The 26,718-nt window shown below is 62.1% G+C and overlaps 1 protein-coding gene across 2 annotated transcripts in view; it reads right to left on the bottom strand.

The window, feature by feature from the left end:
- The window catches only part of LMF1 (lipase maturation factor 1), an 88,272-nt gene that overhangs the window by 6,279 nt on the left and 55,275 nt on the right, over positions 1-26,718 (bottom strand). For both annotated transcript variants that reach the window (XM_013055293.2, XM_004750831.3), the window contains exons 5-6: positions 17,826-17,891; positions 9,664-9,831 (exon numbers count right to left, since the gene is read on the bottom strand). In XM_013055293.2, coding sequence (XP_012910747.1) covers positions 9,664-9,831; positions 17,826-17,891 — 234 coding nt within the window. The remainder of the gene's footprint in view (positions 1-9,663; positions 9,832-17,825; positions 17,892-26,718) is intronic.

The following is a 26,718-nucleotide window of genomic DNA, read 5'->3' as shown; positions in this document are numbered from 1 at the left end:
GCGTGGCTGACCTTCCCTTCCGTGCGGCTTCGTGGAGCCCGACCTCCTCCACTTTCTGGGCACCGTGACCTGGGGCAGGCCACCATCCCTCAGAGGCCTGGAGCAGCCTTGGCTTGTGCCGCCGAAGCGTCGGGGGTGACACAGGGTCTAGATGACATCCAGCGGGCCTCCCCCGTGTCCCAGTCCCACTGGGCTCATCTGAGGACTTGGTAATAACCGGGTGGCAGCAGCGTCCCCGTGGGGCTCACCCTAGAGACGACTTAGCCTCTTGGTCTTAAGAACCAAGGTCGCAAAGCCTCTGGCCGGAGTGCGACGGCCGGGGCTGTCCTGCGTGCTCAGCCCCTTGCCCGGTGAGCTGCTGGCCGGCGAGGGGCTGCACCTGAAGCCACCTTGCACCGAGACTTCCCGAGCGTCCTTCTAGCAGCTGCATGTGTTGCAGGTTGCTTAGTGACTTAAAAATAACATCTTTGGCCTGATGATGACACCGTCGTTGGGTACTGGAGGGCGATGAGGGGACACTGTGCGCCCAGCCAGCCCTCCGAGGCCGTGGCTGCTGAGGGGGCCCCTGGGAAGGAGGCGTCTGGGTGGGAGCAGGTGGCCCCACGGTGGCCCCACGGTGGCCCCACGGCGGCATGGGCTCAGGAGCCCATCGGGAGCAGTGTGTCCCTGGCCACTTGGCATTCTCTGCTCCTTAGTCTCCCGGACACACGTGGGAGGTCGCGCGTTTCTGAAGCACCCAGTGCAAAGGCTTTTCCCAGATGCTGACTCTTGTGCAAACCACCATAGAATCCTGAAGCTTCCATCCCAGACAGCTACCAACCTCCACCCTACGACCTGTGAACTGACCGCTGCCGCCTGTCACTCTGCCTGTTCCTGAACTTGGTGGGCGCTGTGGCTTGTGCGCTCGCCCCTGCCTCTGGGACCGCGCGTAGCCGGCTGGGGGCCCCGTGCACCTACTGGCCCAGCTGTGGTCCGTATGAGGCGCGTGGCCAGTGACAGCATCTCCAGGAGAGGAGTCTGCTTTTCACGAGGTTCTGAGTTACCCATGTCTCGAGCTTCACGACCGTGCTGTGCCCACGTTCTGGGCAGTGCTGGCTTCCTCTGGGCTTCCGAGGATGACGACGTACCCCAGCTGTGATGTGCTGCTGTGAATCCGCTTTCTGTGCGCTGTGAGGCCGAGGGCTCTTCCTCACGTGGACTCGGGTGTGGGGCTGCAGCAGAGTCTCTGCGGGTTCCAGAACTGTCCCAGGGGTGAGTCCTGAGTAGAGGCGGCCCCAGGCTGAGGCAGGAGAGGAAGCCGTTAACGGCAATCACTAGCCGCCACCTGCCGCCCCAGGAGCAGTGAAGATGGGAGGGGGACCTGGTGAGCTGGGCAGTGGCCAGACATGCTTCCATGGCGACTGCGAAAAATGGTGAGACCAGAACACCGCACAGTCACCCCAGAGGCTGGAGGAGAAGGGCCAGAGTTCATCCACATGCATGACCGAACGGACATTATTTCTGCAACAAGCGTGACCTTCAGAAGCCCACGGCCATCCACCAAGCAGAGCAGGCCATCCCCTCGCGCGGGCGACTGGACAGGTGTGGTCTGGCGTGGGCGGGGGTGTCGAGATCGGGCTTCCCGGCAGCCGGGCTCCCACTCGTCCTCTCCGGTGGGCCTGTCATTACTGGGCGCTGGTCTGCCTCAGCTGTCCCCTGCAGGAGGCGACCCACGGCCAACCACTGGCCCTGCGTCTCAGCCGGGTCCTGATCCCGGCCATCAGGGACGAATGTGAGGTCCCAGACGCCAGCCTAATGAGGGTCTGGCAGGAGGAGCCGTGCTTTCGATGGGTCGTGTCAGTTTTATGGATTACGATGGCATTTTACGAGGTGTGACCTGAGATGTGTGGATTCACGGCTCTCCCAGGATTAATTTGGAAACCTAGCGTTCTTGGTTCTGAGCCCCCAAATCGATGATTTCTCATTCTTCACTGTCTGCAACACTAATAGCCCTGGGCCGCAGTCTCTCCCCCAGGTGGGGCCCTGGGGCTCCTGCCCGAGCCACCTGCGAGCCACATCCCTGTGCCTCCTCCCTGGGGGCCTGACTTCCCAGCTCGTCTTTCCGGGCCGGCGGCCCCTCACACTCCTCTCAGCTCCCCAGTCTCTCCTTGCTGCATGAGCAAGAGACCAGGCAGGCAGGTGTCCCCGAAGCTCGGCTCTGCCTCCTCCTCTCAGGAGTCTGGGCTGCTCTGGCCGAGTCTGGCAGGTCTCTGCACGCTCACGGAAACGTCCTGTTTGTCTGGGTCCCCGTCAAGATGCCGACCACTGGCGGTCTCCGTGCAGCTCTCTGCGGCCACAGGGGAAGGTGGCGGCTGCAGCTCCCTCCACTGCTCTGTATGGCCTGAGGGCTTCTGAGATGGTGACCTTGCCTCCGTCCCCCATGGCCCGAAGCCCGTGCTTGTGCCGGGTGGGGCGCCAGGCAGGTGGGGGCCCTCACACCTGCCCCTCAGAGTCCCTGTTGAGCTGCTGGCCATCAGCAACCCCCTCAAGCCACGAGGGGCCTGTCTGGGCAAACCCTCACGGCAACCCTCAGACCGCCCGGACACACGGCCACCGTCACCAGTAGAAGGCCCGGCAGCCACGTGGCCAGGGGCCAACCTCTCCAGGCGCGACGAGCCCAGCCGGCAGCCACTCTGAGACATGGCGTCACCCCCTGGCCCCTCGCGGCCATGCTGAGAGCCCATAGCAACCCAGGCCCAAAGCCGCCTGTCGGACCGGACGCTCCTGCGGAGCGCTCCCTGCCCGTGCTCCCGTGTGTCGCAGCGAGCCCCGGAAGGACCCAGTTCAGAGCAGATGGGACTGCTGCGCCAGAAGGTACCGCCGCGCCGGAAGGTGTGTCTGAGAAACGCTGAGGGGAGGGCAGACCCGCCGACCAGCCCCAGGGGCTTCCCGACAGCCCTTATACAGGACGCCCCAGCAGAGTGACCTGCCAGCTCATAGGGCCCCTCGTGTCCTGGGATGAAGTCGATGTTAAGACCATGTAAACATTTAGACTGAAACATGGAAGGTGCGGGGCCAGTCGCCCGTGGATGCCGGGCCTCGGACGTGAGTGGGAGGACAGTGCAGGGGGTGTCCTGCGGCATTGCGGGGCTGCCCTCGTGCGGGGTCGCCCACTCCCCCCTCTGGAACAAAGCCCGGCTTGGAGCGCAGGTGGTCACGTGGTGTGGGCACAGCAGGTGTCGTCTGGAGAGAGAGCAGCACGCAGCCATGGGGTCTGGCTCCCCTAAGAACGGAGCAGAGCCCCGGGGCCCTGTCCGCCCAGGCACCGGGCCTCCCTGAGTTCCATGTGCAAACCCCCAGCGGTGAGGATGGGGACAGAGGAGAGTCCAGGGAGCCTGTCCGAGGTGCCCCGTTTCCTCCAGCATCTCCGTCCTGTCTGTGTCCCTGGAACCATCTGATCCCACACTCGGGCACACCCTTCCTGCCACTTCTGCGGAGAAGAGCCCAGCAGGCATGAACTTGGGAGTTTCTGAAGACTCCCACGGAGCCATCGGTCGCTGGTGGGCCACCACTGACCATGCCCTTTCGTTCTTGATAAGTGGAGAGAGCCCCTGCGTCCCAAAGCCACGACCCTTCTGTGCCGTCACTCAGTGGCTCTCCAGGAACAGTCTGACTCTGCATCCAAGGTGACTGGCTTCTCAAGGCTCAAGGGCTTGGAAGGCGGGAGCAGTGCTGCAGCTGGACGGGGGACAGGGCTGGCGACGCTTGAGCCCAGGCAGCCACACAGATCCATGCCAGCTTCTGCTCTCCCTAGAGGCATTTAGCGGGCCTCGGACCAGGGAAGGAACCCTTGAAGGGCAGAGCTTGATGCCGGGGAGGTCAAGGCGGCGGGCTGGTGCTGTGCCGGAAGGAGGCACGCAGGCCAGTAAGCGCAGGGACGGCCAGGGTGCCCTTGCGTCTGCCAGCCACAGGGTCCCAGGCACGTGGAAGTTCCCAGAGAACATGGTGGAGACCTAGGGGAAAGCCAGGCACATAGCAAAGACCCCGCCAGGCCCAGCCCCGAGGAAGGCTAAGCCAGCCCTTCCTCGGAGGCTCCGTCAGACCCGCCCGGTACCATGAGCTAGACCCGTGAGTAGGAGAGCTGCTTGGCAGGGCGGGATTCGGCACAGAGAAGGACACGGCGTCCGCACCCTCACCCACGGCCCATGGCGGCTGGCGTCCCGTCGGGGCCTGAGGACCCGCGAGCCAAGGAGAAGGGCTCAGGAGAATAGATGGGAGGCGGGGGGAAACCTGGAACTGGTGGATAAGCGTGTCCAAGCAGCCTCTACGAACGAGAGAGTGGATTTATGAGACGCTGTCACAAGCAGGAGAAATGCGCCAAGTGTGAAAAGAACCACACACACTCCGAGAGCGGCCACGGGCCTGCCAGCAACGGAGCGGCTCCCACCCAGACATGAGGTGAGTGGGCACAGGGACGGCAGGGCCCGGAGGCGAGGCGCCCTCTGAGCCGCAGCACGGACTGTGACGGGACCGGATGCCCGACAGACACACCGGGTGCCACGGGAAGGGAGGATGGCAGAGAAAGTACCGAGAGATCATGTCCCAGAATTCTGATTGAGGACAGTGACGAACAGATCAGAGATAACCTACGACACCACCAGCGGGATGAGGGGCAGAGTCACATGGTGAGCACGGGGGAGTGTGGCGGGGCCCTGCACAGACGGCACAGCCGTGCTGCAAGAATGCGGTCAGGCTCTGAACCGCAGTGGTAAAAGCGTCAGGAGGGTAGGGACTGGAGGACAGCGGCCGGCGGCCTCTCCGCACGGACTCCGGGCTGCGTGCAGGGGCACAGGTCAAGAACAGCCCATCTGCGCGTGAATAACTTCTGGACGTCTTTTCTATTCCCTTACAGCGTAGGCGTCCCAGGGGACACACGTGCTCATGGGCAACTTTGTGTGTCCTGGGACCCCAGCTCTGGGCGTGTGGCTCAGGAGCCGGGGGAGGCAGCTCCCTCTGGCTGTTGCCCTGGTGATGACCCTCACCATGACCCATTCCTGACTCCGACCAAAGTCACAGAGGGTAGAAGGAGCAGGACATGATGGGAGGCGGAGACGGGTCTCTCTGCTCCAACCAGGAGCCTCTGGCCTCTGAGTACCTGGTCCCACTAGGGAGGGTGCCCACTCCTATCCCTCACAGATGCTGCCCCTGCCAGGGTCCCTCCCTGACTCGAGGCTTAATGTCACAAGGCGGGGGGCGTCTGGGCCCAGGCGGTTCAGCTCTCCCATTGAGTCTCACGTGCACCTCTCCAAGTGGACAGCGGCCCTGTGGCCTCGCAGAACCCTCCGGAACAGCTGTGTAAACCGAGCGTAGGAGGAGAGGAGCATGTCCACATCCTCAGCCCTCCCCCGGAGGAATGAGCGGAAACAACCGATCTGGAGGTTTCCCTCGGACTGTTGGGCACAGGAGAAGCGTGGCCTGTCAGGACTGAGCATAACCCCCCCACTCTGTACACTGCTCCCCCCAGTGACCGGCCCCTGGCACAGCGCGGGGATTCCTCAGAATTAAGCTGCGGCCGCAAGGCTGTGCCCACACCAGAGCCCCAGACTGCCTGGGATGGCAGCAGACCAGCTGTCCGGCCATCCTCTCTGCTCCAGAGAGCTGGGCAGCGCACTGGACCCTGGAGAGCCACAGTGATACCGTGGCTCTGGCGAGGACTCCTGGGACATGCTTGGACCAGGGGATCCCCAGGTCTCTGGGGGACAGAAGGCAAGCTCCTGAGCTGGTCTTCTGGAATAACGTCCAGAGCTGCGGGCCAGCAAAGTCCAGCTTGGGCCCCGCCCTGCGCTCCTGGGGCGCTCGCTGTCCACTGTTACCCACCCGGGCAGCCGCCCCCAGGGCCGGGTCATGGCCCAACCCCGAGGCTGCTCCTGGCTGAGCCATCCACTCTTGAGCCCTGAGCCCCTCCACATGCTGTGGGGACACTGGTGGCCTGGGCTGGGGTTCGGACTTGCCACTGAGCCGGGTCCAGCTAACCAGTTGCCGGCCTGGAGCAGGAGTCCTGCCACATACTCTGTGGACAAGGGCACTCAGAGGGTCCCAGGTCGGAGAGCTGAGTCTGCCCTAGGGTAGCAGACCTCCTTCACTTACTCTTTCAAGTGACAGGACAACTGGCTTCTCCTTGGTACTCGTCACAGCCGGCCGTCAGGTTTTGGGGAGAGAAAGCGGGAGGTGGACACTGCTTCCCCCAGGCCCAGGCAGGTTTAGAGATTGGAGAGGGTCCCTAGCAGTCCGCAGCCAAGGTGGATGGGGGCTAATGAATACCCCCTAGTCCCCTCCCCAGGCAGTTGTCTGTCACCACGGTGACCCCAAAGCCACGCAGAGCCCCACTCCCAGCTGTGCAGGGCTGGATCGTCCGAGTTGCCTTGGAATTGGGACAGTAGGGGAGGGTCCGGCACGAGGTGGTGCCCACACTGGCGGACCCCATCAGGGGCGCTTGAGCCAGCCCGGAGTCGCCTTCTGCTGGCTTGGGACCGTGGGAGCACAGGGCTCAGGGTGGGTGCGGCAGGCGTGCGGCCCTTGCGCCCCCACCTACCGGCGGGTGGCCCTTACCTGGGGGGGGGGTGCAGGGCTCACCAGCCCAGCCGCAGCGCTGCCCTTGAGCCCAGTCTGGTTGGCTGATGTGTGAACTGTGGCGCCCGGACTGCAGAGGGTTGCTCCACGGTGGAAGTGAGCGCTTCAGCCGGGAGAACAAGGACCCCCGAGCGTGTGCTGCTAAGTGAGGGGACGTCTGGAGAGCAAGTGTCCCGGACGCCTGCAGCCACGGGATGCCCTGGAGAAGGCCAAGTGTCAGGGGCTGCCCTGGGCTTGAGGCGGGGAGGGGTCTGGGAGCACAGATGGCTGTCAGGGTGGTGGAGGGACTCTGACTGACAGTGCGACGGACACCTATCACTAGATGTGTCCGAACCCAGAGGATGCACAGTGCCCGTGACCCTGCAGCGAACTTGTAATCCCGCTGTCCGTCTGGGCTCCTGAGTCAACGTGTCACGTGGCATGGATAGGGGGTCCTCTACTGCCGTGTCATGTGACGGTGACATTGGGACCATCCACGCTCTGTGCTGTGTCTTTCTGCAGATCTGTGACCGTCCACAACAAGAATGTTACTCCAACAGCGGTTGAAGCACGGGGGATGATAGCAGGTGGCAGGCCCGGGCCTGAGCTCTTGGGTGGCCGCGGCAGCCGCATGGGGGTGAAATCTGGGCGTGGAGTCGTGCAGGGAGCACGTCACCCGCGGGAAGCACGTGTGTAACCACTGAGTCAGAAGACGGATGCTGAGAATAATGAAAGGAAGACGAGGGAACACAAAGATGTGAAAGTCCAAAGATGCCGGCTGGGACGGCTGCTCTGTTAGGGAAGCCGCTCTGCTCTGACGCGCCGCCCATCCCAAGGACAACGTCTGCTGCTAAGTCTGCCTTCAGAAGAAATGGGCGTGGCCCAGCCGCCAGCCCCAGGGGCCGAGTCCCCATCCCCCCACAGTCCTGCCTCTGTCCTGCTTGCCGGGAGCACAGCCAGGTAGGTCACCGCCACCGCTGCACGGCCTGCAGCGACGGCCATGCGTGGTGCACACCCACGCCGGCCAGGCAGCCCCCGGGACGCATCCCAGTGTGCAGGGTGACCGAAGAGGCGTTCGTCCTGGGAGGTGAACCGTGATGGACCACGTTGGCCACTTGGGAGCGTGAAGTGACCTCCTCACAGCAGGTGCAGAGAGAACCACGTGTTTAATTCAGTGACTAAAAATAGCCCAAGGAAACCACAAACTGACGGGACTTGGGGAAGGGTGGCCCACACCAGCATTCCCTGCTGGGGCCCTCGAGAGCATGCAGGAGCCCGGCGCTGCCTGCCCAAGCACTGGGACGGGGGCAGGGCCCGGACCGCCCGAGCCGCAGGAAGCAGTCGCGGGGAGCTCGACTTGCCGGTGTGCCGCCACTCCAGGAACTGCCACGGGGCGAGCACATGGTTATCCGGGACTGTCCGGCGCAGAGGCTGGCACGCGTGACGATGGCTGCATCCGTGGTATTGGCATGCTTGGGTAGCACAAAGGAAGATGTTGTAGTTAAAGATGGCATTTACAGTGTCAAAAAGCAAGGTGCCTCGTATGAACACACCCCGGTGTGGACCAGAGCTCCTGTGCCCATCATAGCCGCTGCGGGGACCAGCCTTGTGGTCGAGGACCCGAAGGCAGTCCCGTGACACTGCCGGTGTTTTCTGCACGCCGCCGCCCGCTGTCAGGCCCTCGGCCACACAATAGGACAAAGGTGGACACGTGGCACAGGGAGGAGGTAAAGCGAGGGGTTCGGGGCTGGAGGGCAGGGGACGGTGAGACCCCAGGACACGCACTTAATGTATGTCACGGCGCATTTACGAGAAGTGGGCATCCCTATGCCCATGTCATTGCAACCGTAGCAAGAAACTGCAAAATGCCGCAGACCTAGCGATTTCGGGGAAGGCGCCCCCACCCTGAATGCCTGCTTAACCCCGTGCGTTTGCTTCTGTGTTGTGCTTGGCCGTTCCTGGAAACTGGCAACAGGACGTGGTTCATGCCTTTCTACGTCTACCCCCGAGCGCATTCAGATTTTGGAGCGCATGCGCTCCCTTGCGGCCTCCTGAGTATGGGGTCCGTCTGCACAACTCGCTGCTCTAGTTACGACAGTGGTACCACGGGAGTCACGCCCGCCTGGACACGGGCCTCCCTTCACACCCCCCGCCCCCAGCCTTACCTGTTACCACAAAGACTTGGAAACACCCGGAAATTCCACCGAAATTCCACCGATGGAACAACAGATCAGCCAACTACGGGACACAGGGAGGGGCAAAGCCCGAGGGGGAGGGCCCTCCCCGGCCCAAGGCCCTTGGCTCTCCCTGTGGGCAGGCGAGGTGGGGCACGCACTTCCCAGAACGCTCACGCCCATGCCCTTCCCTGCGAGCTGTCCCCCGGCAAGGACAGCAGCTATGACAGAGCAGTTGGAATCCCAGTTTTGGACACTCCGTCTCCAAAGCTAATGATGACCTCCAGGTCGGCTGCCTGAATTTAAATTACAAGGAAACGGGAGACCTGGGTGGCTCAGTTGTTAGGTGTCTGCATTCTGCTCCGGTCATGATCCCCGGGGTCATGGGATCGAGTCCCATGTCAGGCTCCCAGTTCAGCTCTGCTTCTGCCTCTTTCCCTCCCCCGTTTGTGTTCCTCTCTCACTGTCTCTGTCAAATAAATAAATTACAAGGAATTTACAAGTCCCAACGGAGTTCTTCTTGGGAATCAATGATCAGATGCCCTAGTTGAGGGAAAGGAGAGGCCCAGAGAGTAGAGGCCCCAGACGGCGGCAGTGGAAGCACTGCTCAGGGGGCGCGGGCTTGGTGCCACGGGCACTGAGGCCGACGGCTGGGGGGAGGCAGGGCGGCAGGCGAGGGCTCAGGACCATGGTCCACGTGGACATAACATAGCACCAGCCTCTACCTTGGAGCCTGACTGACGAGGGCTGGACGGCTCACCCAGGAGAGGGATGACCCTGTGGGAGGATGCCCCTAGAACCCACCACAGACGGCTTCCTGGACGCAAGGGAGGAGCACGTCCCAGGCCACCTGTCTGTCCTCCCAGCGACAGTTACAGGGATGATGCAGGTGGGGGCTCACCTGGAACAGGATCTGTAAGACCCCGTGGAGGGTGCACATTCGCCGTCCGAGGAAGAGGAAGAAAGGCACCACGAGCTCGAGGAAGTGGTTGCTGAGGGTCTCGAAGCGGTGGACCCACCATGGGGACTGGTGCAGGAAGTAGGCCATAGGGTTGGGCACTGGCTGTGTCTGGGGGACAGAAGGAGGCCCGTGAGCCAAGCCTGGAGCTCCACCCCGCAGGGGACCTCTGCACACCCCCACCACGCCGCCCGGCCCTGCCCACTCTGTGCCCACTGGCTGTCCCAGGAGAGCGTCCTGGCTGGGAAAGGCTCAGGGGAGACCAGTCCCATGGACCTTCCTCCGGCAGCTCAGATGCCTGTGGCCAAGATATCAGACCTAGAACCAAGTGTCTCAGCTTTAGGGTGTGAATCATGGGCGCCCTCCCCCTGCCTGGTCTCCTTTAATTCTGACGCGGGCCCCGGGGGGCACCCTGAGTGTCCTGGGGACCCAGAAGCAAAGGGATGAGCACTAGGGGAACCCAGGTTTCAGGTCCGTGCTCACATGTGGGAATTTCCGCTTGGAGGCCGGTGGAAGCTGGGGGTTCCGGCCGCGTGTGTGTTCCTGGGAACAGCCCCCGAGCATGTGTGAGGGGGCGGGGGGGAGCATCCCGGGAGGCCTGCATGTTGACTCAGCCGTGGTGCTGGCCGCCCCAGGACCCAGCTGACAGGCCCTATACCTCTGACCGCAGTGGCCCAGTCTTCCCCCAGAGCCCTGGCAGCAGCCGAGGCTGGGAGCCTCCCACCCAAGCCCGATGCCCGGGTGGGTACACGCAGCCATCCGTGAGGAGACCACCACCCAGAGCGCTCTGGTTCCGGGAGCCGCGTGTGGCCCGGCTCACCCGCCACCCCCACCCGGGTCTGGAACCCAGGGCGTCCAAAAGCAGGTGTAGGGGAGCCCAGCCCAGGTGAGTGGCCTTGTTCCTCTTCTCGCCACTATGGCTCTGAGCACAAGCCCCTCATGTGCCCCATTCTTCCTCCTGGGACTTCTCTCCACGCCTGCCCATCGTGGCCATGACGTCGCCATCTGAGTGAGGGGAATGTCGGGGTCTCAGAGACAACGGGCAACAGCAGTTGGGCTGACCTGGTTCCAGTTTTGAAACTCCAACATGGTTCTGGTACAAAATGATGTCTACTCGTCACGGGTGTGCAGCCCCTGCCGTTGCCCCTGGAGGCCTGTGCTGGCCCCACCCGGCTCCCCAGCTCGGCCCGGCTGCAGGCTCTCCTACCCCTACCCTGGGTGTGTGTCCCCCCTCCCCTCCGGACACAAGGAGGTGCCTGTGCCACGGGTCCAGGTGTGCCAGCCCGGTGCTGCCCTCGGGGCACGGAGCCTCCTGCCAGGACACGTGGGGCGGCAGGATCAGGTAAGAGGCTGCGGGAAAAAGTCGCGTGAACGGCAGCCCTCGGCTGACTGCCCCTGCCCACCACTCAGGGCTGGAGATGGCCCCGGGAAGGACGGCCACTAGGGAAGGGCCACTGTCCCATCCAGTTCGTTCCCTTGCTAACTTTTCATTCGGACACAATTTCTGACTTAGAGAAAAGTCAGAAGAGGAAAGAAAACCCCCGAATGGCACACTTCGCGCCCATGCTCTCCCGCTTCCCACCACAGGAGCGGCGGTGGGTGGGCGGCTGGGCCCCGCGGCACCAGAGCGTTGAAGGGCGAGTGCTCCCGTGACTTGGCAAGCACAACCACGACGGGCCGTTGCGCCCATGGGCCTGGCTGGTGTGAGGGCGGCCCCAGGCCATGTGGCCTGTAGTCCTGCACCTTGCCAGCCTCTCATTGGAACGTCAGGACACAGCCAAGCCCATGTGCCCCGTGTCCCTCAGGGCGGGTCTGGGGCACATGCTCTCGGCAGGAGGCCCGCAGGGGTGACAGGGCTGTCCCGGCGGACCCAGGGTGGCATGGTGCTTTGTGCCGGGACTTCTGGGTTGAGGGGTGTCCGTCGGGTCCCGCCTGGCACTGTGAGGCAGACAGAAGCAGCCTCCTGTGTTCCAGCATCCTGGGACGTTTTTCGCCAGAATCTGGGGTTCCCTTGGCCACTGAGTGGTGACTTCCGGGGCCAGTGTTCCTTCTGCCTCTGTGAGCTGGCTTTCCACCGCAAGGTCAAGTGTGCTTCCAGCCTGTTTATCAGCGCTCACGTGGCCACGTGGGCTTTCTTCACGGCCACTTCTGATGTGTCCACAGCCCTTCCAGAGACTCCCGACTTTCTGGCCCTAAAGATGCCCCAGGGTCATCAGAACCCCTTGCTGCTGCTGCCCCCAGTGCCTCTCTTCTCCCCAAGGAGCCCTGGTCCCCATTAGGGCAGGCTGGGAGCCGGCACCCAGCCTGGGCGTGGGGGTTGCTGTCTCTGGGCTCCTCCGTGGGCGCAAGTAGAGAAAAAGGCGAGTGACCGCGTCTCCACTGCCGCACCCACGCCGTCTCGCTCACAGGGCTGTGCGTCCCACCGCGTTCCGAGCGGATTTCTGCCGCACAGGGAGGCAGACCGGTCTCTTCTCATCTACCCCAGGGGCTCTTGGCCACCGACACCTGTTCCCACCTGTGAGCATGGGGGGCCCACCTGCCACGAGACCTCTGAACCCTGTCTGCTCCCTCCTGAGGCTTCTGCCACACTGAGTCCCCAGCAACCACGGAATGACATGTGGCTGATACTTGGTAGATGGGCACATGGCGGCCACTGCTCGTGGGTGGGTAAGTGCAGCGCGTGTCCCTGTGACGCGGCCTTCCCGTTCATTGTCCCACAGGGTCTCCAGACAGGCGGCCGCATGTGCTCTGCCCTCCAACACGGACGGCCCACGGATGGCCGAAAAGGACAAAGGTCTTGGTGCCCGTTCTGCGGAGTCTTCAGCTGGCGCGCTTCTGAAAAGCACTTGAGACACATGACTGTCGAGGCCACCGTGGTGATAGGGTGCACACATGAGGGGAACGAGCACAGATGCAGGGAGAAGATGGGTTTCCCTTTGCCTTCGGAGCAGTCACTGCCCCAGAAGTGCACGCACCACAGGGTCACTTCCGCGTCTCTGGAGGTGTGGGGCCGCCCGCACCCAAGGAGGGCCCTAGTGACGGCCGACCTTCTAGGACTCCTCCAGGATGGCAGGCCTGGCTGAGGGTAGGATGCGTGTATAAAGAAAAAGAAACACAACTCGCCGCGCTTGCTTGGAGCCTGGGGAGGGAAGCCATGCTCCTCTCTGAATTCGGGAGAAACTGCCAGAGGCCCCCACCTGCGACACTTCCTCCCCATGGAGGGTGCCCGGCCGCGGTGCGGGTGGCGACAGGGCAGAGAGCACGACTTGGCTTCAGCATTTGCCATAAGAGATACACTGTCCGGGGCAGGGAGTGAGGCTGAGCGGCCCCTGAGGCCTCTGGGCACTGGCCCCACCTTTGGGCTGCAAGGCTCTGTCCACCAGGGCGGGCTCACTGCGTCCTCTGCAGGCTGGCCCCTGGGACCAGGGATGAGGAGGGGACCCGGCAGTGCACCTGCTTCAGCCTCTGGGTCCTGCCTGTAGCGGCGGGAGCCCAGACGGAGAGCACTGCAGAGGCAGGTCAGGGTTCGGAGAAGGGCTCCAGCCCAAACGTATCCTCTCTGTGGGGCAGCGACTGCCAGTTCTGGTCAGCACATGCCTAGGGAGTGCCGAGAAGCCATGCTCAGCAGAAGTATCCCTGCCACCACAGCAGGGAGCAGCTGCACGGCTGGGGGAGCAGTGGGGCCGGGGTCGGCAGGTGTGAGCTCAGAGCAGCCGGGCCCCACCGTGCTGTGGAAATGCCAGCTGATGCCTGGGGACAGACGCTAGCCGCGGCGTGGAATTCCTTCCAGGGATGCTCTGTCTTCCAGTGCCTGCACTGCCCGTGCAGGGACTAGGCTCCTCTTGTGGGTTTACGGTCTGCTGGGCAGGGGGTGTCAGCTCTACCTGCCCTCTCTGCAGGGCCGGGGAGGGTCCCGAGGCCTTCCTGCTCCTGCAAGCCCAGGACAGTTTTATTTTTGTTTGCACTGAAGCTGGGAAAAACCCCACTGTGTCGTAGAATCTGGCTGTAAACCCTGGAAACGGCGTCTGGAACATCACACCCCATAAAGCGGGGGAAGGGGTGCCCAGTGCTGCCTCTGGCAGGAAGCTCAGCCACGCTCACCCTTGTGGCCAAGTGGCCCAAGTGCTGCACAGCCTGGATGTTGGCGGCCGGCCAGCCCTGACCCCAGGAACACTTTACAGCTGGTTCCCTTAAGAAGAGACACTTTTAAAAAAGAAAAACACGAAGGGTGATAAAAACAGTTGTAGGGTTTGGGGAAAGCAACGTTCCTTCATGCTTGTTCCAACACCTTCCCTTCCAGGCCTCAGTGGTGAGTCTGAAAGAGACAGAAATGGCTTTTTCAGCCATTTTCCCATTTCGGGGATAGTAAATTATGTGTTTGAGGCTTCAGTCAGGAAGGGTATATGTGTAATTCTTGTCTGAAGAACAAATTTCTGAAAATCGTCAAGCCACCTGCATTCTGTTCCGTCAGAAGACTGAGTCACAAGCCCTCCGCTGCAGGACCCCTGCCCCTTGTTGAGCCCAGAACTGAGGTGTCCACAGAAAGGCCACTGGGAATTCTTAGTCCCCATATGTTTGAGGGGTGGGGGGCCTCCCCGTATACCAGAGGCATCCACCTGCTGGTGGCCCCCGGACGGCAGGAGGGGGGACCGCTGGCATCTGGCTGGTGAGGGTCTCAGGATAAAACCCGGAGATGGACGCTGTTTGTACACAGCTGCCGGCCGGCTCCCCACGGGCCTCGGGACGGGTGGGGCCCCAGATGTCAGGGCTGAAGGCTCCGTCCGGAGTGAGAGGCCAAGGCAGAGCCAGCGGTGGCCGCCGCCCCCGCCCACCCAAGGCCCACCCAAGATGCAGGAGGAGGAGCGAGCTATGAATGTGACAGGGCGCCCCAGGGCCCATGGGACAGGAGCAGTCACAGTGCTGTGGGGCAGGACTGGACACCAGGGTGAGCTGCGGTGGCACCCCAAGAGCTGCCGCCGACCACCCCGCTTTGCGGGGGCTCTTCCTGCCCGATGGTGGGGAGAGGCCGGGTCCCACCCTTGTCTTCGAGGGATGGGTGTGGTCTGCCCCCGCGTGCTGTACCTGTTGCACACCACCCAGGCAGGCAGGAGAGAGGCCTTCAGAGTGGAGCCCGCCGGCAGCGAGCCCACGCGTGAGCAACATGAGGGGCGTCCGGCAGGCAGTGGGGGGACGGCGGGCTGGGTCCAGTCGACGCGGAGCAGCGTCCAGTCGACGCGGAGCAGCAGCCCTGGAAGTGGCAAGTCCGTGGACGAACACAGGAGCACCGCGACACGCGGTTTCTGGGACGGGAACTGTGTGACCACAGCCACGGGGGGCTGGGAGGGAGAGTGAGAGAGCATCGCGGCCACAGCCCTACGGGTCCCCAGGGCTCACTGGAGCAGCATGTCACTCACAGGTACGCGGTGACACACCTGAGACGTGCTGTGAACCCTGACGTTCCCGCTCGTGAGCCAAGGGAAGCCAAGGAGCCGTGGTGAGAATGGAGTGACCCGAGAGAAGCCGTGGGCGATGCGGGAGGACAGACGGGAGAAGGAGCCAGCAACGGTGTCGGAAACCAGGTCGAAGCGCAGCTTGGTGCGGGCGGCCCAAACGCACTCCGAGGCAGAACCCGGGGCTGCCCAGGCGGCTTGTCGTGACCTCAGAATCCTGGGATCGAGCCCCATGGCTGGCTCCCTGCTCCGCTGCCCATTCCCCTGCCTGTGCGCCCTCTTGCTCACACTCTAATAAAATCTTAAAAAAAAAAAAAAAGGCTGAATTTGTCATACCCCCAAGACAAGACCCAGCACAGCGGCATGTGAGACGCACACTTTGGAGGCGAGGGCGCACGGGGGCGGCTGTCAGACCTTGGAAGCACCGAGACCAGGGACAGAAGGTGGTTTCTTAAGGCCACTGGGGATCACCAGGAGGCCCCAGGGCACCGACACTTAGGTGCCTTGTACCAGAGTGTCTAGACCCACCGCGTGGGCAGCAGACACCATAGCTGGGGCCCACGCGCCCACAGTTGCTGCTGCACGTTTTGGGCCCTTCTCAACTGTACTAGGACGAGCGGACAGCGGGGAGGAGACCGGGAGGCACCGAGCCCGCAGCCCAACTTTGGGAGCAGTCATGCGGCACGAGACATTCCTGTGGTCGGCTCAAAGGCAGTGCTCCCTGAGGCCACGCTCTGGGCCACGACACAGGTCTGAGTGGACACACGCTGTCTCTGAAAATGATGAACTAAATCAGAAAGGAGTAACCGAAAACCACGTGCAAAGCACCCACCTGTTTGGGTACTCGGTCACGCCGATGGAGCAGCCTACCTGAGCACACACTCTAGTATACGGGCCACGAATCTGATCACAACCTCAGGGTTGTTACTCAAGTGGGGGAAACCGAGTCAAGCTGTGAGGTCGCTTCCTTAGGAGCATGTGAGCCAGTGTGGCTGCGGGAGGGCGGGCAGCACAGGTCTGTACGAAAAGCAGGAGTGACATGGACCTGTGCTCAAGTCTAGTACTTGCAGCAGCGACCGTCACTGACCCTGATGCTCTGTCCCTGCATCTCATGGACTTGGCCTTGGTCTGGCGGGGCTTGCCCTTCCCAGTGACTGCAGGGCATGGGCTGCACCAGGAGCACACACCAGACTGCATTTGCCTCCTGGCCCCAGCGCTGACCCACCCAGTCCCCAGGACACACACAAAAATATACTCTTCCTATAACATCAGTAAAACCGCAGGGGCACAGAGCACAGAGGCCCAGGGCCTCCCCACCACCCACCGGAGATAACCGAGTCACGGCTTCTGCCAAGTGAACATTCATAGCTTTCATGGTAACTTCAACCTTGATTCAAATTACTTCCAGGTTACCAGACCCTCCCCCAGTTACGGGACAAAACAGCTGTAACCGTGTCCCAGGGTCACAGTTAAAGGTTGGACTCACCAGCCCGAGAGACATATGGAAGCCTCCAGTGCTGGGGCTGGTTTGGGAACTCTAGAGGAAGGTTCCGCTGTGCTTGGTGGGGGCCGCGGCTCAGCAGCCCCAGCTGTGCCCTCGGCTGCACCCAAGGCCACGGGCATAGCACACAGGGCGTTGGCTCTGGAACCAAGGGAGGGACTCATGGGCCCTTGGGCAGGAGGGGAGGGGAGTTTGGTGGGACGGGGCGAGATCTCCAGTCTGATCTCCCCGCCAAACACACCCCTGCAGGACGTCCCTGCTGCCAGGCTGGGTCACAGGTGACATGGCCGCAGATGCACCCAGGACTCGGGAGGCAGCAGCTCTGACACACCAAGGACTGAAAAGCCACAGGAGGAGTGGGGCGGTCCCAGCAGCGTTTACAGGATAGCTGCTGCGTAGCTGTGAGTGGGAGACGGAGCAAGTGTCCCATCTGACAGGTGGCGCTCCAGGCACCACCAGTGTTTTTGTGGCCGACAAGGGGCAGAGGACACCGTGACAGGCATTTGCTGTGTCCACGGATGAGTGGATGAGGTCGCTCTGACCCAAGTGCCCTCGTGTTAATTCATTCACGGGGAGACACGGTCCCAGCCCCCCACAAACATGTGAGCGGGCAGCAGGGACAGGAATGTCTGGAGGAGCTCGGACCTGGGTGGGGTCCCAGGGAGTGGGGGGCAGGGATGACAACTGCCTAAAGCTGGGGGTTGAGGTGGGGGAGAGGGCCATAGGTCTCTGAGGACAGCAGGACTTGCACCTCCTCCCATGTCCATGTGCCCTGATTTGGGGGGCAGGACATGTGGCAGAGCAGCTCCCCACTATGCACTCCTGTCGGAGGCATGTCTGGCAGCCCCGATGCCAGGAGCAGGGGGTACCTGGGCAGGACCACACGCAGCGGTGGAGGGACCAGTGCCCACAGCCAGAATGGACCCCTGGACCACAGCCGTGGGGGCCAGGAGACCCCCGCCAGCCCAGCACACAGGACGTCCTACAAGCGCCCGTGTGACCTGCCTGTGCCCTGCCAAGAGAGCAAACAGGAGGGGCCTCCATGAACTGAGCTGTGGCCTCCGAGAGGCTTGCGCCTGCGGTATGAGGGCCGGTGCCCCTGGACCGGGCAGGCAGGGACAGGGAGCTGGGTCCGCGGCCGCCATGCAGCTCACCTCATAGTGGAAGTCCATGCAGGTGAGGTCCCGCCAGCACTGGTCCCCCCGGATCTTGATCAGGCCCTGCCAAGGCAAGACACAGAAGCGTGAGCCACTCCCGAGGCTGCCAGCGGTCCCAGGGGGCGTGCAAACTGGCCGCAGGTGCAACCCAGGAGGCTTCAGGGGAGCGGCAGGAGGGCGTCTCCTGCCTGAGATGTGCAACAGGAGAGACATAAGCGGCCGCAGCAACAGCACAGCCAGGCCCTCGATGGCCAAGTCCAACATGCATGCGATGCGTCCAGCTACCAGCTTCCTTGGGTGAACGTGGTGACCTCTGTGCTTTCCTGAAACTCCGGTTCTCTGAGCACCATCGCACTTCGGAGGCTTTGAAAGCGGACAGGAAAGCAAAGCTACGGCTGGACAGATGCCAGAGGCCGAGGGAGCCAGGAAAGGGGGCTGCATGTCTCAGGAGGGCGGCGAGCGACTCAGAAGCTCGGGGCCTGCAGATCCCCTCCCGGCAGCCCGAGGCTCACTTCTGCGCAGCACGCAGGGAAAACGGGTGCCTGACCCGAGTGTCCAGGGAACGGCTCTGCCGCTCTGGAGGAGGGTCTCCTGAATGGTCTGTGGCCGAGGTCCCCAGCACCATGCCTGCTCCCTACTTCCTCTCGGGAACTCACGGCCATCCCCGCCAGCACTGGAAGCTCCACTGGGGAGCCTAAACGTGGACTCGTGGTTCCAAGGAGGCGAGGAGGTACGCGGCCCGTGAAACCAGTGTGGGACGCAGCTGGGCTCTCTCGTGATGCCGGTTTTTACAGCTGCTGCTGCTCTGGCCGAGGCCCAGCTTCACCCGCCCGCCCCGTCGGCAGACTCCCCTGCAGTGGCCCATCCCGGCACGGGAGCGGGCCTGCCTTGGTTGGGGTGGCGTGGGCAGAGAAGAGGCGCTGGGCTCCTCGGCAGGAGGGCGGGCAGCCACGGAGAAGCAGGATGGGCTGGAGGAGCGTGGAGCAGACACGGACGCGCCAGGCAGCGGGGGTGAGCGATGCCTGAGACTGGCGCCTCTGGAGCAGAGAAGACCAGGAAAGGCCATGGTGGACGATGCCCAGGGGCGCCGGGGCCACCATGTCAGTGTGGTTCGGGGAAGGACAGAGCTGGCCAGGGCTGAGGCTGGGAGGACGGCCACCAGGAGGGATGACTGCGGGAGCCTCAGCTCTGCCTTCTCACGGGCGCCCCGTGACCATGGGCTTTAGTCCCGTGGGCAGCACAGCCTCGTGGCAATGCCAAGCTGAGTGGACGCAGACCTGGGTACTGGCCCTGCTGCTGACATGTAAAATGGGACCTCGACGCAGGGAAGGACCCTGGGGTGGTGAGGGCTCTTAGCGGGAACAGGACGGTCCTGTGTCAGCCCTGTGGCCATCCAGGCAGAAGGACCACCCAGGAGTTGGGACGCAGAGCCCACAGGATGTGTTGCGGGGCAACACGGGTGTTGAGTGGGGAGCGGCATGGACACAGCAACACTCAAAGAGGCAGGGACAAGATGTGACAAGAAGTCCCAGGGACATGTGGCAGCCCCTGGGGCCCCCGAAGCCTGAGAAATGACGCTCTGGCCACGCACAGGAGCTCGGCAGGAGCTCAACATGCTGCCAACGGCCGGATCACAAACCTATGTCCCAGAGTTCCGAGAACCCCAGCGTCCCGAGCCCTGACCACCGGCTGCTCGGACCAGGTCGTGCACTCGCTGTGCTCAGCCCCCCCGGCCAGCTGGCCCCTCGGGGGTGCCCTTGTGCCCCCTCACCCAGCTGTAGCCACCAGGCACCTGGGTGGTACTATTTGGAGACTGGAGTCCTGTCCTTCCGGGAACTGGGTTTGCTTGGGCATAGCAATGTGGGAGACACAGCCCCTGGGTGCCCCTCTGTGGGACACGCAGGAAGACCTGCACGCCTGCGGTCCAGACCCAAGTGCGTCCCCCCAGGGCGGGAGAGCAGCTGCTGTCACGCGACAGCCCCGTGAGCGGGTCTCCGCTCCCCGCACCCCTCGGAATCCAAGAGTGGGTTTCTTTAGAGACTCGAACCAGGCAGAGAAGAAAAAAACAAAATAATTAAAATGTCATTCAAGTTCTAAGCTGATACGAGACACTTAAAGATCTGAGACATTCTTCCGGGAGCGGAGAGTAATTATATTCCTCCCCATCCGCTGACTTCTCCCTGTAGTGCACATGTCAGATTTTCCACGGATTTTTCCTTCCTGAGTGAGCGTCAAAGGAACAAAGACTTCTGTCAGCCTTTTTCAGCCCCAAATTAGTTCTGAAAAAATGGCTCAGACAAGCCAGTACCAGGCCAGACCCAGAGAGAGCCACGTGACCACAGCTGTCCACGCCTGCTCTCTGGGGAAGGGAGGGTGCGAGGTACTGGAACATTCCAGGCCTGCCGGGGCAGCCTCAGGCCTGGCGCAGTGAGGGGGAGGCAGAAGCACAAAGGCAGCTGCCCAGGGAAGTGGACAGGCCTCTCCAGATGTTCACGGGTCTGAGGACATGCTTCTGACACCCCCATTTGGACACAGGCAGCCCAAGGCCTTGGCGCAGGAAGGACCTCTGTTTCCTTGTGCTGCCAGGCCTGTGGGGGCACCAGGCGCAGGGAGCTGTCTGCAGCAGCCCCATCCCTGAGAGCGTACGGCATCCTGCTCTCCCACGGGCAGCCCTGCCTCCAACCTCTGCAAACAGGGGGGCTGGGCCACGCTGGGGCTTCTCCCCTCCGAGTTCCAGAAGGCTCGATGACCCTGGACTGCACACAGTAATGGGGTCATGGGCTGAGAAGGATACGCCACTCTTCCTGCGGGCAGGCCTGGCCGTCTGGGACGCCACTCGGGCTTCCCGCCATCCCTCTCCTCTGGGGGCTGCGCAGGCGTGTGGGGGCCTCTACGTCTTGAGTGTACGTGAGGGTGAGGGTCACGAGCTGTTGCTCTGCACTGGGGTCACAGGACCGCTTGGGCTCCTCTCGGGACGGAGCCATCCCACTGCGCCCCACGCCTTCAGTCTCCTGCCGTGGCAGGTGCTGCCGGCATTCTCCCGGCCCGGGGACAGCGGTGCAGGAGCCGCCCCGGGGTCCAGCGTGCAGGGTGGAGTCAGCACGGCCGGTAGGTGCCGGGAAAACAGTGTTGTGTGTGTGGGGGTGACTCACGGTGTCGTCTCCTCCCACCCCGGCCCGTGAGGGGCTGCCTGCAGCAGCTGGGAGCACTGCAGGCGCTCAGGAGCCACGAGGCCTCGCTGCCCATCTAGGCCCAGGCTGTTCGGAGGCAGACAGCAGCTGAGGTACCGAGCGTGCGGCCATGAGTGGGGTCTGCAGCTGAGGCCAGAGGTCACAGCGCTGCCGTGACCGAGCGGGGGTGTGGTCCGGCCTCCCGGCCCCTCGCTCTGCTGTCTGCACGAACGTGATGAGGCAGGTTGGAGGACGTGCTCTCCTCTCAGAGCGGGGATCCCGGGACAGGATGGCAAGGACCCGGTGACAGCCACGCGGGGCTCGCCTTCATGGGGGCATGTGACACTTACTCCATTATGTTTGACGCAGTTTTACTGGAGGAATGGGAGTCCGAGGGAGATTCCTGACTTCTACCCATGGTCAGAAGCTCGAGGTGGCTGGCAGCACCTCTCTTGTCCCCTCAGTGCCAGTCGGGACCCAGACCCTCAGGAGGGGGGGCACCCGGACACAGAACTGCTTCCCAGAGAGCTCCAGATTACTCACCTCCCAAGTAAAGAGCCGACGCAGGTGCAGCCTGGGGGGTTTCCTCGCCACAGCCCCTTCTCCCTCTCACAGAAGTGGGGCGAGTCTCCCAAGGGGTACGGCTTGGACACCGAGGGAGCAACTGCTTTGGTGCGGAGCAGACATGGGCCCATGTTCCACGTGTACCCGGAAACACTGTCCTGCTGCCAGCCAGCGTTGGAGCCTCGAGGGGCCCTGGCACAAATGGGCTGGGCTAAAGAGAGGAGTGCGCCACCTGCCCCGGAGCCCACGCCCCACATTCGGCGTCTGCTGGGCATTGGTGGTCTCTGGGCTGGGGTCCCCCAGGGCTGGGGCTGCCTTTGCCAGCAAGTCCTGTGTGGGAGAAGAAGACCCACGACACGCTCTGAATGACGGGCTCAGTGACCACATGAAACAGAACACCCATCGTGAATGTCCCGTGCTTCCTGACAACCGCATAGTCAGGTCACCCGTGCAGGATGCAGCCACTCCTCCCGCAAACGTTCTTGGGGACCCCCTCCCAGGCGTGCCCAGGCCCTGCTGGGCGGGAGGCAGCTGTAGCCAGCACCAGCTCTGCCTGTCCCCAGACGTCCACACACAGCCTCTTACGAATGCACCCCCAGCACCACCATTTACACTGTGTCGCTGGACCCATGGTTGTCCCGAGGTGTGCCTGTCATGAACAGACGTGCGGTGTGTGCCCGCCCCCATGTAGACGCAGGCTCTCCGTTCTGCCGGCAAACCCGCAGGAGTGCAAGGCTGGCTTGCAGGGGGGCTGGCCGACCGCTCTCCCTGAGGCTGCATCCCATCCCCGAGCCAGCATCGTGCCCCACGAGGTGCCCGCCCATGGGATGTGCTGGTCCCAGCCTAGACTCCTCCGGTGTCCGTCCTCCATGTGTGCTTAAGCCTGGTGCCCGCCCTTCTCCTGCGGTGTGTTCCAGATGTCAGTTTTTGGTTGGGTCTGTGCACTCTTTGCCTCTCTTCTCAATGCTGTGTTTTGATCAGAGAAATGTTAGTATCGATGAAGTATGTTTAGCAACATTTTGTTTTCTCATAGTTACTGTATTCTGTGTTCTGTCAGAGAGTCTTCACCTACCCCAAGGTAAGTGCAGGTGCATTCTCTTCGGGAACCTTTATTTCCTGGCATCTGTGTTTGTCAGCCAAGCCCTGGCGTGTGACCTCACGCCTCGGCTGGCCACGACCGACTTGCTGTGTGGGCTGCTGCCGCAAGGCGCTCTCCCGAGCCTTTTAGAACTTGGTAGAGCTGCTTCTGCACTTCCATCCAGTCCATCTCGTACGAGAGTTGGTGCGATGGAACCACACTCAAGCGTCCTTGCTTGCAGACTCACCATCTCCCCTCGGCTCTGTCGGCAAAAACGGGCTTTCCTTTTTCCATGGACTTGAACTGGGACCCTTGGCTGAGTGTCCACTGGCAGGAGAGACGTGGTCCATTTCTCTAGCTTCGGTCAGTGCCACACTTAAGTTTTACGTGAAGCTGTGAAACCAGGAAGTATGTCTCCCAGCTTTGTTCTTTTCCAAAATTCTGTTTTCCCGTGTATGCTTGACCGTCGGCATATTAACTTCTCCAGAAAGCCTGCTGGCACTGTGACAGGAACGGCCTGGAATCTGCACACGCGTGTGGACACAACACATGGCGGTGACAGTGTCTTCCTGCCTGTGAGGCCAGGTGCACGTCCTGGCGTCGGCCGCCCACGCACCTCAGACAGCTGCAGACAGGCTGCCTTGCGGCCCTGGTGGTGCTTGTGGCAGCTGGAGATGGTACTTCCCGGATCTTCTCTTGGAATGATCCCTTCATGGCACACCAAGTACGGCCGGGCTTCACGCTGACCATGTGTCCTGAGCCTTGCCAAGTTCACGCACTCGTTTCACGAGCTGGTTTTCAGATGCCACCAGGCTTTCTGCTTCTCTGATCACGTGTGTAAACAACAGTGTCATTACTTTTCTTCCAAGCTTTATGCGTTGTCTTTCTTTCTCCTATTTTCCTGCACCATGACTTCTAACAACGCTGACTGTGGGCAAGGACAGACAGTGGCCTGGTCTGCTGCCGCGAGTGCTCCTATCCCCAGCAGCCAGGACGGGCTGGCCGGGCTTTCAGATGTGTCCGGAGGATGGCCCCCCAGCTATCACGGTGAGGCGTCGAACTGTGGTGCGCACCTGTCTTGGGCTTCTGTTACCGGAGTGAGCTGCACTCACTGATTTTCAAACGTTAAACCAGCCTTGCATTCCCGAGATAGACCACGCCTTTCTTGGGTGCTGGATTTGATTTGCTGGTGTTTTGCTAAGGGTTTCTGCGCTTTGCTCCTGGGGGAGGAGGATGCCGGTCTCTTCCTGCTCTGTAATGACCGCCACGAGTCTGGTTTCACAGTCACGAAACGACCTGGCAAGTGTTCCAGCACAGTCTGGGTAGGAGTACGACCGTTTCCTCCTCCGGCGTCTGCTCGAGAAGCCGTCTGGCCCACACTTCTCTCTCTGGAAGGAGTTCTGATTACAGATTCAATGTATTTAATAGGCACGGAGCGGTTTAGGTTTCCTGTTTCCTCCTCGGTTTTGGGAAGTGCATGTGTGACGGGACGTGTCCATTTCATCTAGGCTGTCGGGCTGCAGACAGTGGCCTCTCGCAGCAGGGGCCTCAGACGCACCCGCCTGTGGGCTGAGGACAGCACCTTCTCCTGGGGCTGTGGCCACAGCCCAACCGGGGCTCCTGCTTCTGCCGAATACTGACCTGAAAAATGCAGGTGCACAGTCCTCGCTCTTTTCCTCCTCTGGTGGTTGCAGGACAGTCTACACACGTGGAGCAGTGGGAGGGCCCCACAGTGGGCGCTGCAGCCGGCGCCAGCACACAGCTGTGAGCACAAGCAGAACAGGCGCTTTGCGGTCACCCCGTGACGGAGCCGCACAGAGAACACACTGGCATCTCTTCCTGGCAGGCCGCCCAGGGCTCCACACGTATGGGACGGGGAGGCTCACGCCTTGTCAGCTTCCGGCAGGTGTCTGGGGGCTCTGGCACGGGCCCCTGCCTCCCACCATCGCACTCTCCATTCACTGAATATGCAGGTGACCTGCTCAGCCACCGCAGAATGCGCAGCTCCTGAACCAAATGGCTTACTTCAGCAGTGACTTGGTCATTAAGAATTCAGGATATTCATTTTTTTGGAGAGGTGGAGGGGCAAAGAGGGACGGAGGGGGGAGAGAGAATCTCCAGCAGACTCCCTGCGGAGCATGAGCCTGATGCAGGGCTCGAGCTCATACCAAGACCATGGGCTGAGCCGCAACCAAGAGTCGGACACTAAACTGACAGTGCGCCCCAGGCGCCCCAAGGGTATCATTTCTTGGCTAATGTGACGCACAGTCAGGAGAAGCGCGACACGCCGTTCCGGAAGAACCGCAGAGAGAGCAGAAACACGGAAGCCGCGCGGACCAACGGAGCCCAAGCCCACAGAGGCTGCTGCGCCCCCACAAGGGCGATCTCATGGTGCCCTGACTGTCCTTATCTGCCTGCGCTGAGGTGTGCTGCAGCGCTCCTCCCCTGCCCTGGCCTGATCCGCACACGCTCCTCCTCCTCGTGGGCCAGCGAGCCCCCTGCATGGTTCTCACGGGACGAGTTGTCAAGCGCCTGCCTATGGCCGCAAACCAAGACCAGGTGCACAGCCAGACAGGCACTGAGCGGAAGGCGGGCCATGAAGAAGATGGTCTTGGCTGTCCAGACAGAAACCAATTCCTGCCTCCCCTCGCTGCCGTCCTGCTCGCTTGCCAGGGCTCCAGCAATGGAGGGCTCAGCCCTTGGCACAGCAAGGGGCCAGGACAGCCGTGGCTCTGAAGCCACGTGGAAGCCTGCGGCCTGGTCTGACTCGGGGCACGGAGGCACCAGATGCAAAGCACTCGGGCTTCGGATGCTGGCTGCGCACGTGACCGCTTGCCCCCGCTGAAACCGGCCAGTCTCAATGGAGCTACAAACACGGAGGCGTTTCTGTCTTGACAAAAGCAGAGATTTGAGAACAAAGTGAAAACCTTTTTAAAGCATAATTAAGGGCAAACTATTACCTTAAATACAGTGAGTCAGACACCCACGCTCTTTGCCATTTTCTGCAAATGAAAAAGATTCTCCACACTAATATGGTTGAAATCTATGCAGCTAAAAGAGAAAACTGAGCTGAAACAGGCAAGAAAGGTTCCAGAGCTTTTCCAGAGATGCACCTGGGACGTGTCTGCCCCATTCCAGCGGGAGGGCACAGGGGAACCCGCGGAGTGGACCTGTGCCATGGCTCCAAGGGAGGGGGCCGGGGGGTGGTCTGTACCACACGGCCGCTCCCGGCTCAGCAGCGTGAAGGAGCCCTGCTCCCTGGAGAAGCCCCCAGCAGGTCAGCTCGCAGCCACATGGAGGGAGCTGCCGGAGTGTAGCTCGTCAACAGGAGCGGAGGGTTTGGGGCATCGTGGAACCTCCCTGTTGGTGGCGCTAAGGACAGGAGACAAATCAGGGTGTCCCACCCCACACGGCCCATGCCTGCAGTTGTGCCCAGAGTTGGCAAGGAAGCCGGTCCTGTGGTACTGTCTCAAGCTGAAGCTTCCAGCTGAGCTGGTGGTCCTACAGGAGTGCAGGGCACACGATTCTCTCTGGCACTCAGCAGAGGCATGGCAAGGAGAAACTGCCGCGTTGTCTGTCTCTAGCCCTGCCCGCAAACACAGAGATCTCTGCTCAACATGGGGGCCCGCCGCCATCTCCCCCGCTGCTTCCCCCACCGCTGTTCACCTCGTTAAGTTTCAAAAAATGATTTGTCCTACCAGGAAGCCTGCAGCTCCCCTACCCCATCAGCACAGGAGACACTCTGAGTGTCCGCCCCCCCCCCCAGGAGTCCCCCCGCCAAATCCTGGAGAAGTGTAACATCTTCTAACAAAACAGAAACATTTCTCAGAACATTGGCTATGGCCACGTGCTGGCCCTGCTGTTCTGGAAGGCCCTGCACAAGGACCTGGACAGTGTGTCTGACTTCTCTCCCCCAGCACGCCACCTGCGAGATGGCGTGGTCCTCTGTGTTCCATTCTGGGGAGTCAGCAAGGTTGGTCCTCATGCTTCCGCTCACGGGCCAAGCTTGGTTTCTAGCTCCTGGTGCCGGGGGAGGCTATAGGCAGCGCATTTCCGGCTCCCCTGGCTCCGTCCCCCT

The sequence above is a fragment of the Mustela putorius genome, unplaced genomic scaffold (genome assembly GCF_011764305.1).
Source record: "Mustela putorius furo isolate JIRA1106 unplaced genomic scaffold, ASM1176430v1.1 tig00004007_pilon_pilon_pilon, whole genome shotgun sequence".
NCBI lineage: Eukaryota > Metazoa > Chordata > Mammalia > Carnivora > Mustelidae > Mustela > Mustela putorius.
The sequence above is the reverse complement of the archived record's forward strand: the minus strand, read 5'-3'. Positions and strand labels throughout refer to the sequence as shown.